At 65.4% G+C, this 17,804-nt stretch overlaps 2 protein-coding genes across 2 annotated transcripts; both read left to right on the top strand.

The window, feature by feature from the left end:
• Positions 1-402: 402 nt before the first annotated feature.
• On the top strand, positions 403-3,797 carry LOC308521158 (uncharacterized protein). The gene is made up of 15 exons (XM_081094009.1): positions 403-450; positions 546-599; positions 781-834; positions 981-1,034; positions 1,113-1,157; positions 1,308-1,361; positions 1,759-1,803; positions 1,982-2,035; positions 2,228-2,272; positions 2,406-2,459; positions 2,699-2,743; positions 2,946-2,999; positions 3,122-3,166; positions 3,373-3,426; positions 3,739-3,797. Exons 3-13 carry the CDS (start codon positions 797-799, stop codon positions 3,144-3,146), a joined length of 513 nt encoding a protein of 170 aa, XP_080950135.1. The 5' UTR covers positions 403-450; positions 546-599; positions 781-796; the 3' UTR covers positions 3,147-3,166; positions 3,373-3,426; positions 3,739-3,797.
• Positions 3,798-6,791: 2,994 nt separating this feature from the next.
• LOC308521156 (uncharacterized protein) lies at positions 6,792-16,685 on the top strand. The gene is given in 29 exon segments (XM_081094007.1): positions 6,792-6,824; positions 7,186-7,275; positions 7,452-7,505; positions 7,763-7,870; positions 7,948-8,055; positions 8,267-8,320; positions 8,417-8,470; positions 8,628-8,713; positions 8,716-8,735; positions 8,898-8,951; positions 9,160-9,213; positions 9,435-9,488; positions 9,619-9,672; positions 9,988-10,095; positions 10,400-10,453; positions 10,609-10,662; positions 10,790-10,843; positions 11,781-11,834; positions 12,083-12,190; positions 12,274-12,327; positions 12,493-12,546; positions 12,761-12,868; positions 12,975-13,028; positions 13,282-13,317; positions 13,478-13,531; positions 13,624-13,891; positions 14,603-14,715; positions 15,083-15,289; positions 15,634-16,685. Coding segments are annotated over 27 exon segments (2,199 nt in total). The 5' UTR covers positions 6,792-6,824; positions 7,186-7,275; positions 7,452-7,473; the 3' UTR covers positions 15,775-16,685.
• The last annotated feature ends 1,119 nt before the right edge of the window (positions 16,686-17,804 follow it).

The following is a 17,804-nucleotide window of genomic DNA, read 5'->3' as shown; positions in this document are numbered from 1 at the left end:
CTCTTCTCAGCTCTGCTGTGTCCGCTGTCTCCTAGCTGGCGCTCCGTGGACCCCCTGGACCCATGGGATACACAGGTCGCCCTGGACCCTTGGTGAGCGAACGGGGTGTGGGGTAGGAGGTTCTTTATTTGTGTGTGGGGGTATGGGTAGTTCTGGAAAGGGCCCAAATCCAAAAGTCATTTTGCTTCTTTGGGGGAGGTTTTGAGGTCACTGTTGGATATGTCCTTCAATATAGCCAACCCCTCTTCTCTCACAGGGACAACCTGGGAGTCCTGGTCTGAAGGGAGAATCTGGAGACCTAGGACCTCAGGTGACATCCCCACCCATTTGATTCCCAACCCAGTGCCTCCTCCTCTGTCTATGGCCATAGCCCTGACCTCAACTTTCCCTCATCAGGGCCCCAGAGGACCTCAGGGCCTCACAGGCCCTCCCGGCAAGGCTGGGCGGAGGGTGAGTGCCGGAGCGTGGGGTGGGTGTGGCGGGAGATGGGCACACAGTGTGAGGACTGTCCCCTGCTTGCTCTGACATTGCCCGTGCCTCTGCAGGGCCGAGCGGGTGCGGATGGAGCCCGAGGGATGCCTGGAGAACCTGGAGTAAAGGTGACAGGCTGGGCCTCTCTCTGATGCTCAGCTCCAGCCCCATCTGAGCTCATTTGTTTTCAGGGTGACTGAGTTCCCGGGGTTCCCTCATGAGGTGGCACCTCCCCACTCAGGACACAGAGGGAGGGGTGGGGAGGGAAAGGGACTGGGGCTTCACATGGGCTGCCCCTCTTTCCCCTAGGGCGACCGAGGCTTTGATGGGCTCCCAGGGCTTCCTGGGGAGAAGGGACACAGGGTGAGTATATTGGGGGTAGGGCTCTCAAGGCAAGGGGAGGGGGCTGAGGGTCTCCGCAGGAGCTCAATGGATGAAACTGGTTGGTTAGTTGAAGGGGGTCGGCGTCTGTGTGGGGAGCTCTGAAGCCCCTCTTACCTATTCTCCAGGGAGATACTGGTGTCCACGGCCTTCCTGGCCCCCCTGGCGAGGATGGAGAGCGGGTGAGTGTGGCCAGGGCCGGGGCTGGTATGGGGGAGGCCTAGAAGGTGAGGCCACTTCACCATGTCCTCCTCCTCCAGGGAGACGATGGGGAGATTGGGCCTCGGGGGCTGCCTGGAGAGTCGGTGAGTGTCCAGGGGGTCAGGTTGCAGGGGTGGGGGGAAGGAGGGTGGGGGCGAGGAGGGCTCTGGGAATGCCAGAGGAGGGACACACATATGAAAGAGACACCTTTCCTCTCACTCATGCATCCTTATCCTCTCCTCACCTGAGTGTAGGGACCTCGAGGTCTCCTTGGCCCTAAAGGCCCACCTGGCATCCCTGGACCCCCGGTAAGTGACGGCCCCTGACTTCTGACCCTGATCTGACCCCTGACTTCTCCTAATCCCATCTTCCTAACTGCCCCACCTCCCCTCCAGTCCCCCCTGCTGCACCCCAGTCCCGCTTCAGCCTCTGCCCCCATGGGCCCTTTTTAGGGCTTATGGTGTGGGGCACCAAAGGCTCTGAGAACAGTAAAAAAAAAAAAAAAAATCCTCAAGAGAAACAAAACAAAAACCCACAAACCCACAGACCCACGCCCTGCGGGTCTGGGCCGGCTGTGTTTGCTTAGGTCTGGGATGAACGGGAGGAGTGACCCGTGTTCCTCTGCCCTGTCCCACCCTCACCCTCGGGATCCACAGGGCCTCCCGTGTGGGCTGCCTTCCTGCTCACACCCCTCTCATGTTTCAGGGCGTCCGAGGCATGGATGGTCCCCATGGTCCCAAAGGGAGCTTGGTGAGTGATGGGCACGGAGACTCCACCCGACCCTTGGCCTGCCAACGTCCTGCTCCCTTGCCCCACTCTGAGCCCTGCCCCTCTGGTTCTCGCCCTCTGGGTACTCCTGCTGGGACTCAGCTCTTCACCATATGTTTTGCCACCATCTCCTCTGACCCTCCTGGTCGCTTGTTTCTAGGGACCCCAAGGGGAGCCGGGACCTCCCGGACAGCAGGGAACTCCTGGGACCCAGGTGAGTGGTCTGTCCACCCCCCTCCAACGTTAGCCACTTCCCCTGGGCTTCCACGTGGGTCAGACCCGAATGGGGACAGGAAATTAAGGGTCTCCAGTCTTCACTGCTCATGCTCTGAAGGGGGGTGCTGGCTGGAAGAGAGAGCGCCCCCCCGCTTCGGGGCCCCTGTGACTTCTTTCTCCCTGCGTATAGGGCCTCCCTGGGCCTCAGGGTGCCATCGGCCCTCACGGAGAGAAGGTGAGAGACTGAATGATCTGGGAGCAGGGATGTGCCGGGGCGGGTGCCGGGGCGGCCTCAATGTCTGGCTGGGACTTGGCCGTGTTCAGACCTGACCCCTTAGGTGACCCTGAACCCCCTCGCCTTCCTGCAGGGTCCTCTGGGGAAGCCAGGGCTCCCCGGCATGCCTGGCTCAGACGGACTCCCGGTGAGTGGACCCACTTCTTCTTCCAAATACCCCTTGACCTTCCACCCCCCCTGGTGGCCTCCAAGGGCCCTCAGTGACTATCTGTCCCCTGTGTCCCTTGCACTGGGAGGTCACCGGTGGCACCTGCCCGTGGTCAGCGGCTTCATCAGGTCACAGGGGAGTTTAGGGTGAGGAAGTGTGGAGAGGGGTGCAGGAGGGTGACAGGGGCCAGTGGTCACATTCTTCTTCCATCCCCCCAGGGTCACCCCGGGAAGGAAGGTCCCCCAGGAACCAAAGGAAACCAGGTGAGGTCTTCCACGCCTCCTCTCACCTTCCGAAGGGCTCTCCCCCCAGACCCTGGCCTGCGAAGTCCTTGGGATGTCCTTGTCTCGTCATTAACGAGGCTCTGACTGTTTTCTTCGAGGTCACTTCCAATTTCCCAAGCCCTGAGGCCACTGCGACGACACCCCACGAACCCTTTATAGATACCTCTCTTTCTTGTTCTAGGGTCCATCTGGACCTCAGGGCCCTCTTGGGTACCCCGGACCCCGAGGTGTCAAGGTAAAGACCCCCAGGCAGGGAGATAAAGGACTGCTTTCGGGGGAACCAGTTGGGGTCTCGGGAGCTCGGTCCGTCCAACCCAAGCCCCGCCCTGACCTCTGTCTCTGCCCTGTCGACTCCAGGGTGTGGACGGAATTCGGGGTCTGAAGGGTCATAAGGGTGAAAAGGTGAGCAATGTGCCCCGACTTCCCAACACCCCCATTCTGCCTCCACCAGCCTCTCTGTCACCTCTTCCTCACTCCCTCCTCCCCTCCTGCTGCCCCTGCTGCCCTCCAGCTCCTGACACCCACCCTTCCACTCATGTTCTCCAGAACCCTCCATATTAACCTCCTGACCCTCTACCATCTGGGGTGTCCTCTCCCAATTTTTTTAGGGCGACGATGGCTTTCCTGGGTTCAAAGGTGACATGGGTGTGAAAGGTGACAGGGTGAGTAGAAACCCCCACACTGCTCCCCAAGTCTGCGTCCTAATGATCCTTCACTTTGGAGCCCCCAGCCGATTCCTTTGACACCCCGGAGTCCTGTCTGAGTGCTCTGCACCCTTTAGGCCTGATCCCAGCAGGTTAACAGCCCCACAGCCTGTGTCCCTCCAACCACAACAGTCTCCCTGACCTGTGGCCCCTGTCGTGCAATAGCGTCTGGGACCCCCGCCAACCCTCACAGCCTCACCGGGCCTGCCTCTCCCCTGGGGCCTAGCCCCACCCCAGACCCTGACACACCTCTTCAACCCTCTCACTCAGGGCGAGGTCGGAGTCCCTGGTTCCAGAGGAGAGGATGGTCCCGAGGGGCCGAAGGGCCGCACTGGACCCACTGGAGACCCTGGGCCCACTGGGCTCATGGGCGAGAAGGTGACGGGAATGAGGGACCTGTGTGTTCTCCAGGGATATGGAGGGGCTGCGGGCCTGGGCCCGGGGATCAGGTGGGCATGGGTTGCCAACAGCTGGAGCAGTGAGTCAATCGAAGACGACCGTGCATTAATTATGCTCCTCCTGTATGTGGCACCTCCTGGACACTGGCGGGTTGAGGGGTGATGGATAAGAAGTCAAGGAAAAGTCCCCGTCCTAGGAGTTTACAACAGATTGATGGGGACAAGGCTTAGAGGCCGCCATAGGGTGGCCGTAGGTGCAGGGCAGAGTGCAAATGTGTCCAGATTCGCGCATGGGAGTTCTGAGAGGAGAGGCAGGAGCGGGTGAGCGGGTGAGCGGGCTCGTCAGAGACGCCCCAGTGAAGGCTGCACAGTCTGGCCTCACAGAGGCCCCAGGAGGTTAAGATGCTCCCGAGTTGCGCAGCCAGCGAGTCAGAGCAGGGTGTGAGCCCATGCAGCCAGGTTGCAGAATCCCTGCTCCCAGCGCAGCCCACAGCTGCCTCCTGACAGCCCTGCAGCGTGGGGAGGCAGGGGTGCACAGAAGTGAGTGGGGGTGCAGAGCAGGAGCAGAGGGCAGAGCTGTCCCCCGCCGTGTGGAGGCCAGCACGGGGCAGGGGCAGGCGTGTGTGCTGGGGAAGGTGGAGCCGAGGGTGACAGGCAGGGACTAGGTCACAGCCCCTCAGGACCCGAGGGAGCTGGAGCGGCAGACTTTAGTCCCCAGACACCGGCAGGCAAGACCCCAGCCCGCTGGGGAGGAGAGCTTACCAGGGCGCAGCCCTGGGCGGAGATGAGGGGCTGGGGCCTGATGGGCGTGTTGCTGGGTGGGGGTGGCTCCGGCCCCTGAGGGTTGGGGTCTCCAGGGATGGAGGGGAGTCTGTGGCTCCTCCAGCTCCTGATTGCTCCCCGTGCCTCCGCAGGGCAAGCTGGGTGTTCCTGGTCTGCCTGGCTATCCCGGACGCCAGGGCCCCAAGGTGACGTGATGCCCCCCTCGTACCCCTCCTCTGTCCCTCCCAGGACACAGGCTGACAGAGCAGTGGGGTCCCACGGGGGAGGGAGCAGGCCCGAGAGCAGCAGGGTTTGCCGCAGAGCCAGGCCTCACACCACGCCCCCCCCACCTCTCTGGCCCCTCTGGCCCTTCCTGGGCCTCCCTTTCCTGACTTTTATGTTTTTCCTTCTCCATCTTCACCAGGGGTCCCTAGGATTTCCTGGTTTTCCTGGAGCCGGCGGAGAGAAGGGAGCCCGGGTAGGCGGGGAAGGGGGAGCGGAGGGAAGGCTGCTCTGGGGGGAGCCAGGCCCTGCGTGATGTGCTGTCTGCTTCCTTCCGCCAGGGCCTGTCCGGGAAGTCAGGGCCTCGGGGCGAGCGGGGCCCCACGGTGAGTGCAGGGGAGACCTGTGGCTCAGGGTCCAGAGCGGTGCCTTGGTTTTCTGACAACGCCTCTCCCTCTTCCAGGGTCCACGGGGTCAGCGGGGGCCCCGAGGCGCCACTGGGAAGTCTGGAGCTAAGGTGAGTGGCCCGCAGGGCTCCGTCGGTAGCCTGCCCCTTGGCCCAGCCCCGCAGCCCCTCTAACTCCGTCTCCCCCCAGGGAACATCGGGTGGCGACGGCCCCCACGGGCCCCCCGGAGAAAGGGTGAGTGTGGCTGGCGCGTCCGGCCCGTGCTCCCCGGGGAGCCTGCGCGAGCAGCTCCCTGTCCGCCCAGCGTCCCACCCCACCCTCCGGACTCAACCCAGCTCTGTCTCTAGGGTCTCCCTGGGCCTCAGGGCCCCAACGGATTTCCTGGCCCCAAAGGCCCTCCGGTAAGCTGACCTCTGACCTCTGGCCGACCTTGGTTCTCGGAATCCTTCTTCCCCATTCCCTTCCCTGCCTAGCATTCACCGGCATCTGCACCCCTTCCAGGGCCCCTCTGGGAAGGACGGGCTGCCGGGACACCCGGGCCAGAGAGGAGAAGTGGTAAGTGATGGCCGGGCCTGCGGGCCCTCAGACTCCAGAGCCGTGGGGAAGGTCCGCCTGGGGGGGAAGGGGGGTTCTCCTGGCAGCGGAGAGCATCCGGGTGCACGTGGGGGGCTGGGGGCTGGGCACGTGGGGGACTCCGACTGCCGGCAAGGACGACGGTGACCCTGCCTTCCTCTGGGGAGGGGCCGCCTGTGTTCTGACTGCTCTCTCGTCTCCTCTTCTCTCAGGGTTTCCAAGGGAAGACCGGCCCGCCTGGTCCCCCAGGGGTGGTGGGGCCTCAGGTACGTCTGCCTCTGGAGAGAGGGACCCCGACCTGGAGCCAGTGCCCCGTCCTTCTCCCTTTCCCGGGCTGGGGGCTGGGCACGTGGGGGGCTGGGGGCTGGGCACGTGGGGGGCTGGGCACGTGGGGGGCTGGTCACGTGGGGGGTTGGGCACGTGGGGGGCTGGGCACATGGGGGGCTGGGGATGGGCACGTGGGGGGTTGGGCACGTGGGGGGCTGGGGGCTGGGCACGGGGGCTGGGCACTTGGGGGGCTGGGGGCTGGGCACGGGGGGGGGCTGGGGGCTGGGCACGGGGGCTGGGCACTTGGGGGGCTGGGGGCTGGGCACGTGGGGGCTGGGCACGTGGGGGCTGGGGCTGGAGCTTTGGTGCTGAACTTCGTGTGTTTCCTGGGCCGGTTCTCATCTTCTTGGCTCAGAGGAGAGGCGGGTCCCCAACCTGAGGCAAGGTGGTGCAGGTGCTCCTCACGGGGCCTGCACGGGGCAGGCTGGGGAGACCCCGGCAGCTTTGGGCAGGCGTGCAGGGGTCCGGGGGGTAGTTTAGGGTGGCCAGGGGGGCTGCTTTGGGCCCAGTGGAATGAAAGGCTATCCCTGAGGTTGGAGTCTCTCGGCCCCTTTCCCAGGGAGCAGCAGGAGAAAGCGGGCCCATGGGGGAGAGAGGTCACCCAGGCCCCCCAGGGCCCCCTGGAGAGCAAGGACTGACGGGAACAGCTGGAAAAGAAGGCACGAAGGTCAGTACGGGTGCTCCCTCCGGCAGCGCACCAGCTAGAGTGGGACCCACGGAGCCCCGCATGGCCCCTGCGCGAGGACAACACGCAAATTCGTGAAGCGCCCCCTAACTGTGGGCAAAGCAGGGGAAATGGGGCGAGAGGCACACGATGCGTGTGCAGACGCTGTTTTATTGAGTTTACACTTAAAACCTGTATGGTTTTTCGAGCCAATGCCACCCCAATAAATTCAATTTAAAAAAGGTTTAGTAGAGGCTGGGCAGAGGGGAAGTTGGGGACCAGGTTGGGGATGTGAGGGGGTCAGAGATCGCTCTGCATGATTTGGGGGCATGGCTGTGGCTCACCACCTCTCCTTTCCTCCTAGGGAGACCCGGGCCCTCCTGGGGCCCCAGGGAAGGATGGCCCCGCTGGGCTGAGGGGCTTCCCAGGAGAGAGAGGCCTCCCCGGCACTGCTGTGAGTGTGACCCCAGCGACCGCCTGTAACGAGTCCCCGTGAGCCCTGGCGCCCCAGAACCCCCGCTCCCTTCCCTCGGAGCCCGACCCACCCCTAACCCTGCGTGTCTCCTGGGCCCGCCCCGTGATGTCCCACTTCCTGTCTCTCATCTGTTGCTCCGAATCTCTGGTTCATAGGGCGGAGCCGGTTTGAAGGGAAATGAGGGTCCGGCCGGCCCCCCTGGTCCTGCGGTGAGTCTGGGGCCCCTGGGGGCAGCGGGAGGACCAGGAAGGGGTGGGCGAGGAAGAGTGACGAGCGGCATCTGCACCTCGGTGGCCGGGGCGGTGGCCGGGGCGGGCACAGCACGGATGGCAGGGCCAGACATAATGCATCGATTCGGGGCGCTTCTCCTGGGAACTGTGGTGGTGGTGGTGGGGGTGGGGGGCCTGTCCTCTGGTGTGTAGGCTGTGGTCTCCTCCTTGGGGTCTGACTGCATTTCCTCTCTTAGGGCTCCCCTGGGGAACGCGGTGCAGCGGGATCCGGGGGACCCATTGGCCCCCCTGGGCGCCCAGGACCTCAGGGTCCCCCGGGAGCAGCAGGAGAGAAAGGTGTCCCGGTGAGTGTGGGCTGGGGGTCTGTGCAGCGCCGCACAAGGGGCCGTCCAGGCCCTGACTCCTCTCTCCACTTCCACAGGGTGAGAAGGGCCCCATTGGCCCCACTGGCCGTGATGGGGTGCAGGGCCCCGTGGGGCTTCCTGGGCCTGCTGGGCCCCCAGGCGGGGCAGGAGAAGACGGGGACAAGGTGAGGGAACCACAGCCCCTGGACCCAGGCTCTTTCCAGATGACACTGCAGATCTGGACACATCCCCCACCCTGCCTCCCACTGCCCCCCGTCCCCGCCTCCCACTGTCCCCCCTCCCCGCCTCCCACTGTCCCCCCTCCCCGCCTCCCACTGTCTCCGCCCCCCCCCCCCCCCCCCCGCTTCGCTAACGTCTCACCTGCCTCTCCTCCAGGGTGAGGTGGGCGACCCTGGACAGAAGGGCACTAAAGGGAACAAAGGTGAACATGTGAGTGTCCGTGAGCTTTGAGTTCTGGCCTCTGGCCCTCGGCCTCATTCCCGCCGGGCCTGCCCTGTCTGGGTGTCTGACTCCCCTCTTTCCCAGGGCCCTCCTGGACCCCCTGGACCCATCGGGCCTGTGGGGCAGCCTGGAGCCGCGGTGAGTGGTGACGCCCGCCTGCTCCCTGCAGCCCTGCCTTTGGGGTGGGGGTGGGAGGAGGGACTCTGGGCCTGCTGCCACCTTGGGGTGCGTTTGTGGATGGAGAACACCTGACCGTGGTCATCGGTGTCTTTGTCCCCCCCACCCCCCACTTCAGGGAGCAGATGGGGAGCCCGGGGCCCGGGGACCTCAGGGACACTTTGGAGCCAAAGGTGATGAAGGAACGAGAGGATTCAATGGGCCCCCCGGACCCATCGGCCTGCAGGTGAGCTGGGGGTGGAGACGGGCTGAGAGTTGGGGTCAGGAGCCCATTCTGAGAGGAAAGGGAGGTGGGGCGAGGACTGGGGCCAGGCCTGTGGGGTCTGAGGGAGGGAACTGGGCCTGGGGCGGTTGCTCACCCGGGTCTGTGCCCTGTACACCTGCTCAGGGCTTGCCAGGCCCCTCGGGGGAGAAGGGAGAAACAGGAGACGTGGGCCCCATGGTGAGTGTGACCCCAACTGGCCCCAGCCCCACCTCTGGTCACCCCCCCATCCAGCCTACCCCGGCACCCTGCTCCCTGGCCTGCCCCTCCTCCTCTTCTCTGCCGAGATTTCTGCCCTGCCCAACCCCCCACATTCCTGGGCACCCCCCCCACCCCCCGCTGTGTCCCCTGCTCCCCTGCTAGCTCTGGTGCATCTGTTTCTCCCCAGGGACCACCTGGCCCCCCAGGACCTCGAGGCCCCGCTGGACCCAATGGAGCCGATGTGAGTCCTCTCAGCCTCTGGTCCCTTCAGACCAGTGTGGCCGGCCCTCTACCTCCCTTTCCCCATAAACTCTGGTCTCATCTCAGGCGCCACCTCTGGGAAGGCCTCCCACTGTCTCCCTGCTGAGACCTCGGGTGCGGGGAGGGCCCTCATCCTGGCCCCGCCCCGGGAATGGCACCTCCTTCCCCTGAGCTCTGACCCCTATTTCTGTTCTCTTCCAGGGTCCTCAAGGTCCCCCAGGAGGTGTTGGGAACCTGGGTCCCCCTGGAGAGAAGGTAACTCGGCAGGGGGAATGGCCTGGGCCTGCAGTCGGCCAACTTTGGTTGGGGGTCAGAAGCGAGGGAGGTGTGGGGACTATCAGGGGTTTTGGGGGGAAGGAGGATTCTGACCCCAGTCTCCTTGCAGGGGGAGCCAGGAGATTCAGGATCTCCCGGGGTCCAGGGAGAGCCAGGCGCCAAGGTGAGTGATGGCTTGGAGGTATCGCTCCCCGTCCCCTTTCACCCCCTCCGCCCACCCCACTTTTCCCATGACCTGCTCTGCTGCCCAGCAGTCCGTGCCCCAGCCTTCTCGATGGGGCCCTGTCCCTGTGTCTTTGGGAGCCCTGCCCCCTTTCCTGGAAGGGCAGGGCCGGGGACCACCGTGGGCTTGCCTTTCTGTGCACATCCTTCCGTCACGAGGGCCTGGGGGAGGCTGAAGGGGTCTTGGAAGCAGGGGCTGCATCCTTGACCTTCAAGATCCCCTTGGGACCATCTGTACCTGCCCCTCATCCTCCAGGGCCCACGTGGGGAGCGTGGGGAGAAAGGCGAGTCCGGGCAGCCGGGAGAGGCGGGACCACCAGGGCCCAAAGGCCCCACCGGGGACGACGGCCCCAAAGGGAACCCTGTGAGTTGGGGGAGGGGCTGAGAGGAGGGGTCCTGCGGCCGGGCGGCCTGGGAATGTGTGTGAGGGTCGGAGTGTGGGCGGCCCAAGTGTGGGGGCACCTGGGAGGAAGGCTCTGGGAGTAAGGTCTCCTGGGGAGGCTGTGGGGTCTAGAGCGAGAGGACATGCGAGCCGGCCTCTAGTTAATCCTGGGAAGGGGGCGGTGCGGTGGGCACTGCCTGCAGAGGGAGTGGCTGTGCCCGGGTCTGCTTTGGCTCTGGGTGGGCTCGGCGGTGCGAGCCTGCCTTTTGTCCTCCCTCTGCGTTAGGGCCCCGTTGGCTTTCCTGGCGACCCTGGCCCTCCTGGAGAAGGCGGCCCTCGCGTGAGTCTTGGCCAGTGTGGGGACGGACGGGCAAAGGCCTCTGTGGCTGCTGGGCTGGGCTTGGGTGTGGCCGGGCGGCGGGAAGGAGGGGAGGGTCACAGCGCTCAGGTGATCCCAGCCAGGCAGGCCCCTCTGACCTTGCTCCATCCCTGCAGGGCCAGGACGGTGCGAAGGGTGACCGTGGAGAGGACGGCGAGCCCGGGCAGCCTGTGAGTGAGCGGTGCCCCCCCCCCTCTGCGCCCGAGCCTTCAGACCACTGCTCCCTTCTGTGCCCCACTCCTGGGGGTTCCCTGGCTCGAAGCTAAACCCTTACCCACCCTATTCCTCCCTCCTTAGGGATCCCCTGGTCCCACTGGGGAGAATGGACCCCCTGGGCCACTTGGAAAGCGGGTAAGTGAGGTGGACACCTGGGGCCTTCCGGGGCACCCCTGGGTGGTGGGCAGAGGATGGGGTGATGGCAGGGGCCTGGCAGGGAGATGCCTGTGACTGGGCTATCCTGGGGGGGGGGGGTGTGTATGTGCTTGAGCATGTGTGTTTGTAAGTGCTGTGTGTATCTGGGTATGTTTGTTTCTGGGGTTTTGTATGAAAGTTCTTGCCAAGGGTGTGGTGTGTACCCACCAATCAGAATAGACGGGGGAGGGCTGGCTTCCTGGCCCCTGCTGGGCCGGGCTCACCTTCAGTTGCTGGGGCAGGAGGTGGGCATACGTGGCTCTTCACCCGATGCTCAGGGCCACTCGGTACTTTCACACCCGGCTCAGCTGCTCCCGCCTCTCCCGTGATGGGCCTCTCCCGTGATGGGCCTCCTCCCCGTGATGGGCCTCTCCCGTGATGGGCCTCCTCCCCGTGATGGGCCTCTCCCGTGATGGGCCTCTCCCGTGATGGGCCTCCTCCCCGTGATGGGCCTCTCCCGTGATGGGCCTCTCCCGTGATGGGCCTCTCCCGTGATGGGCCTCCTCCCCGTGATGGGCCTCTCCCGTGATGGGCCTCTCCCGTGATGGGCCTCCTCCCCGTGATGGGCCTCTCCCGTGATGGGCCTCTCCCGTGATGGGCCTCCTCCCCGTGATGGGCCTCTCCCGTGATGGGCCTCTCCCGTGATGGGCCTCCTCCCCGTGATGGGCCTCTCCCCCGTGATGGGCCTCCTCCCGTGATGGGCCTCTCCCGTGATGGGCCTCCTCCCCGTGATGGGCCTCTCCCGTGAATGGGCCTCTCTCGTGATGGGCCTCCCCGTGATGGGCGTCCTCCCCGTGATGGGCCTCCTCCCCGTGATGGGCCTCTCCCGTGATGGGCCTCTGTGCCCTCATCTGCGCCTTCCTGCCTCCACCTGCAGGGTCCTGCCGGCACGTCTGGTCCTGAGGGGCGACAAGGAGAGAAGGGAGCCAAGGTGGGGAGGCCGCCCTGGATGCCGGAACGTTCCCTCCATCTTCCCGCCTCCTTGGCTCCTCAGAGTCCTCTGTCCTTCTCCACAACCACCCCCCACCCCCAGCTGAGCCCCTTGTGGGAAGGGGGTTCCCTCTACCTGCTCCTGTCCCTGGGCTCCTGGGCTCAGACCTATTTCCTGCATCGCCCTACCTATCTTGGACTCCCTGCCCCCTTCCTCCCCTTAGAACCCGTTCCTTGTGTGCGTTTCAGGGGGATCCCGGTGCTGTGGGTGCCCCAGGAAAGACAGGCCCAGTGGGTCCCGCAGGCCCAGCAGGAAAACCTGGTCCCGATGGTCTGAGGGGGCTCCCGGGCTCAGTGGTGAGTCTGGAGGGAGAGGCTGGGCTGGGGGTGCCATGGGAGGGGTCACTCTGCCTGACCTCTGGGGTCTCCTCAATCTGCAGGGCCAGCAAGGTCGTCCTGGGGCCACAGGTCAGGCCGGGCCCCCAGGTCCTGTGGTGAGTGACTGGCCGGGTGGCGGGGTTGGGGGTGGGGTGGGGGGGGTGAGTGGGGGCGGGGCACCCAGGGCAGTGGGCAGGAGCTGAAACCCTGGAGGCAGCGGGAAGTGGTGGGGGCTTGGCTTCACCTCTTCCTGGAAAGCGTGACTTTCTCTCTCCCCACAGGGACCCCCAGGGCTCCCTGGCCTCCGTGGTGATGCTGGGGCTAAGGGAGAGAAGGTGAGTGACAGACACGTGGCCAGGTGTCTCCCCCCACCCCCACACCGGCCCTCACCCCAGATGGCGGGACCTGCGCTCCGTGCTCTGCTCTGGCCTCCAGCACCGGGCCTTTGGGCCTTTGCGAGGGCTCCTCACAGCCCTGGCTTCTGGGCTCTGAGCGTGGTCCCCAGCACCCGTCTCCTCTGCTTCTCCTGACACCCGTCCTCTTCTCCAGGGCCACCCAGGTCTCATCGGGCTGATCGGGCCCCCGGGGGAGCAGGGAGAGAAGGGAGACCGGGGGCTTCCCGGCCCTCAGGGCTCCGCTGGACAGAAGGGGGAGACGGTGAGGAGAGGCGCGGTCCTGGTGGGAGGAGGTGGAGATTCCTGTGGGGGTGGGCTGGGGGCGGGGGGGGACGGGACCCAGTTGAACGAGGCCCTCCCTTTCCTAGGGCATCCCCGGAGCCTCGGGCCCCATTGGTCCTGGAGGGCCCCCTGGCCTCACTGTGAGTACCATCTGTTCCCCCACGAAACCCTCACCCCGGCTTCCATGGCAACGCCAGCCTAACAGGCACAGGCCTCAGTTTCCCCCGTGTGTCCTCACACCGCAGCGTCTCCTCCCCCTCCCAGGCCTCCTGCCCCCACGTCCCCTCACGCCCCCTGTAATCCCGCTGCCCGGTGGACGCCTGGCCTTGCCCCTCCATTCCTGCGTCCTGACCTTCCTGTGCGACCGTCTCTTTCTTGTTTCTCATTTCACAGGGACCTGCTGGCCCCAAGGGAGCCAAGGGAGCCACAGTGAGTGACCCCGGCCCTGGCCTGCCCGCCCCACGCTGGACTGGGCACTGTCTCTCCAGAGCAGTGCTCCCCCCAGGGTGCCCCTCACTCCCAGCCTGGGTACTGAGTTGACCCCACTGTGACCTTGACCGCCCCATGACCTCGTTTGCTCCTTTGGCAGGGCCCAGCAGGACCCAAGGGAGAGAAGGGCGTCCAGGGCCCTCCGGGACACCCGGTGAGTTAGGAGGCCTGCCCGCTTCCCTGGCGTCCCTCCCTGTCCTGCACCTTCTTGGCTTCACCCCCACCCTCCATCTGTCCCTCCGCCAGGGCCCCCCAGGCGAGGTGATCCAGCCCCTGCCCATCCAGATGCCCAAGAAGACTCGGCGCTCAGTGGACGGAAGCCGCCTGATGCAGGAAGATGAGGCCGTGCCAACCGGGGGCGCCCCGGGCAGTGCTGGGGGGCTGGAGGAGATCTTTGGCTCGCTGGACTCCCTGCGGGAGGAGATCGAGCAGATGAGGCGGCCGACAGGGACCCAGGACAGCCCTGGGCGCACCTGCCAGGACCTGAAGCTCTGCCACCCAGAGCTGCCCGATGGTCAGTGCCAGCCTCAGGGCACACAGCAAGACCCACAGCCTCCTGGGCGGGATGAGCAGAGTGGTGTTGCCGGAGTCGGGACGGTGTTGGGTGGGGTGAGGGGACTGGAACAGTGGCTCCTACCAGTACTAGAAACCGACATGGTCCTACCAGTGTGCAGCAGCCGCTGCCAGCCCGCCCACCGTCTGCAGGAATAGATAGCATACATGTGTGCACAGGGCCTGCGTTCACACAGACGGACACGTGTGCAAACCTACAGCTACACGTGTGCAAACCTATAGCTACATATGTGTGCAAACCTATAGCCATGCACGTGTGCAAACCTATAGCCATACACGTGTGCAAACTTACAGCCACACATATGTGCAAACCTATAGCCACACACGTGTGCAAACCTACAGCCACACGTGTGTGCAGACCTACAGCCACACATGTGCAAACCTATAGCCACACGTGTGCAAACCTGTAGCCACGCACGTGTGCAAACCTATAGCCATACACATGTGCAAACCTACAGCCACACACTCATCGTGATCAGGGCCTGGGGATGCTGCTGGCAGGTGTCAGGGAAGGGGGTGGGTGTGAGGGAAACGGAAGTGCAGGACTTCGCTAGGGGCTCTGGTGGGAGGGCCAGGGCTGGAGGCTGGCAGCTTTGTAGGCAGGGCTGGGGTGTGGGGATCTTGGGTCTGAGCTCCCCGCCCGCCCCCACAGGAGAGTACTGGGTGGACCCCAACCAGGGCTGCGCCCGCGACGCCTTCCGCGTGTTCTGCAACTTCACGGCGGGCGGGGAGACCTGCGTGCTGCCCCGGGACGACGTCACACAGGTGCTGCCCGGCGCCCAGCCTGTGTGTGTGTGTGTGTGGGGGGGGGGGGAGGGGGTGGTTCTGGGTTTACGTGACAGTCACGTTCCCCGGCAGCATCGCCCCTGCAGAGGCGTTACCCCTGCAGACAACTGGCCCTTCTCCATTCCTGTGCCCTCTTCCTTCCTCCTCACCAGCCCCCGTGCTCAGCACCCCTGCAACCCAAGGCAGACATTCGCCTGTCCTGTACCCCAGTCTCCTGGCTCCCACTCAGGCATTTCTCCCAGCCCCCCCCCCTGCTCCCCCGCTCCCCCCCGCCCCCACCTATTCCCTGCCCATGCTGCGGCCCACCCACCCTCTTCTGGCCTTGACCGCAGCCCCTCTCCCCCAGTTCTCCTACGTGGACTCAGAGGGCTCCCCGGTGGGCGTGGTCCAGCTCACCTTCCTGCGGCTGCTCAGCGTCTCCGCCCACCAGGACGTCTCCTACCCGTGCTCTGGGCTGGCCCGGGACGGCCCCCTGAAGCTCAGGGGGGCCAATGAGGATGAGCTGAGCCCTGACACCAGCCCCTACGTCAAGGAATTCAGAGCCGGCTGTCAGGTGGGAAGGGAGGCGGGAAGAGCTCAGGTGGGGGTGCGGGGGTGGGGAGGATGGAAATGGGTTCACCTGCGTGCCCACAGCAGCATCACCAAGTACACACGTTTACACAGGTGGCCCAGCAGAGGCACAGGGTCACACAGGTACATGCACATGCGAATCACGCCAGCTAATATCACACAGCCCGCTCCCACCCCTGCCCAACACACACATACACACAGGCACATATACCTCCCTGCCTTTCCCATCATGGGACGTGTTGGGGGATCACCTCTCACGGTGCTCAGAGGAGAGACCAGCCTGGGCTGTGCCCTCCGCCCAGCTCACCCCTCCTGTCCCCCCTCCAGACACAGCAAGGCCGGACGGTGCTGGAGGTGCGGACCCCTGTGCTGGAGCAGCTGCCAGTGCTGGACGCCTCCTTCTCAGACCTGGGGGCCCCCCCGAGGCGGGGCGGGGTGCTGCTGGGGCCTGTCTGCTTCATGGGCTAGGATTCTTCTCTGTCCGACCCTGTCAGTGGAAACCAGGCCCCTGCAGCCCACCGCATCGGCTCGGGCCACCTCCCAGGAGGGCCCCTCACCAGCCGGGGCCCTGCGTCAGGGCACGGAGAGCCCCCATCAGGGGCCGACCAGGGAGGGGGGAACGGTGCCAGGCCACCCGGGGAGGGGTGGCACCTGGGGCTCCGGGCCCCCCACCTGGAGCCTGTGACCTGTTAGCCAGCTGACACACTTATTTAAAACTCACCTCCCAATCACCCCAAACAAGAAGAAGAGAAGAGAAAGGACACTGTGTATTTTGTATTTAAAAGTAATTATATTAATTATTTAAAGAGTGGAAAACTGAATAACAACAAAGAGAGAAATGCCAACCAGATCAGCGGACCTGGGACAGGGCTCTGCAGGGATGACCCTGGTCCCGTCCTTGCCTCAGGGCTTCCCCAGGGACCGAACCCCAGCTCCTGCCCGCCCCCCGGAGCTAGCACCCACTGTGAACATTGGAATACACGGCTCTTGCCTCAGGGCTCTCTCATCTCCACTTGCTGGGTGTTTGGCTCCGACCCACAACTTGCTCTCCTTCACCTGCCTGGGCCTGGGGGGCTGGGCTGAGCTTGGGGACCAGGCCCCTGCCCTGGGCGGAACGGGATAGTGAGGGGGTGTGCAGGGCCTGGATGCACGGACTGCTGAAGATCAAATCGATATCAGCTGGGCGGTCACCAGGCCCCGAGCCCCGAGGACCCCCATGGCCATCCTGGCCCGTCCAGTCCCTCCCCTGGGCACCCTCCCTCCCTGACCCTGCAGTTGAAGGGCTAACGTGCGGCCATGGATGGAAGGGCCCCCAGGGCCTTGTCTGGCCCTAGACCCAGCGTCCGCTCTGACTGATGGTTAAACAATGTGATTGTTCCTCCGAGGGTGTGTGTGTGATGCTGTTACTTCCATCCCCACAAACCCCTGTCCACGCCCCATCCCTCCGGGCGGAGCTGTAGCCAGAAATGGACGGCTTACTCCCTGTCCCCTGGGGGCCTGCCCGGCTGGCGTCACAGTGGCTCCCGGTCCCATCTGACCCCCGCACTGGCCTCCAACTCCCCGGCCCCGTCTTCAGGGACTTCAGGCCCGGAAGGAGCCTTCGGTGCCCAAGCGAGACCGAGGCTCGTCTCCATGACAACGTTCCCGCACCTGTAGCTCGGGGCCTCCCCTCCCCCGCCCCCGCCCCCCAGGCTCGCACCTCCGGTGGTGCCGCAGCCCTAGTTGCTCCGCCCGGTGTCAGGACGCGCAGTCCCCGCCTCCCGCGACCCCTCCTCGGGCTCACCCTGCAGGCAGCTCGGCGCGGTCCGGTCCAGGACCCGGTCGGTCCCTAGCGGGCCTCCCGCCTCCCACGGGGCTTCCCACCGAGCCCGCGCTTCCTGGCTCCGCCCACCTGGCGGGGGATCCCAGCTATTCCAGGACCTCGGCCCAGCCCGCCTTCCGCGCCGGAGCCTGGCCGCGGGGCTGGAGGGAAGGGGGCGCGGGTGGGTTCTGGGTTCGTGTCTGCACCCGGCCCCTAGGGGCCCCCCTCGCCCACGCACACACCCCTACTTCCTCCTCCCGCGGACCTCCGACGGCACCGCCCGGATCGTCCTGATCCCAGGGACAAAACCGCAAACCCCGGAGTGTAGGAGCAAACTCCTCCGAGCAAAGCTCTCCCGGGGGCGGGGGGCGGGGGGGCGGGGGGCGGGGTGTGTGTGTCTAGAAACCTGCGCAGAAAACCCCTCCGCGCCCGCCCCTCAGGCGCCGCGTCTCTCCGCCTCTGCTGCCCCCTGGCGCCCAGACCTTCGCCCGCTAACGGGCCCGGGAAAGGTCCCGGCCCCCAAGAGGTGCAGAAACCCTACCCCTCCTTCGCCACCCACGGGTCCCTCACCCCACTCCGCCCAACCTAGGAGGGGACGGACGGGAGGGAAGCCCCGACCTCAGCGACGGACGGGGTTTCTGGGACCCCCACGCCCTCCATCTCAATCTCCAATCCCGAGGACCTCAGACACCCACCT

Source organism: Myotis nattereri (genome assembly GCF_964212035.1).
Source record: "Myotis nattereri genome assembly, chromosome: 6".
NCBI lineage: Eukaryota > Metazoa > Chordata > Mammalia > Chiroptera > Vespertilionidae > Myotis > Myotis nattereri.
This window is presented reverse-complemented; position numbering and strand designations above follow the sequence as displayed.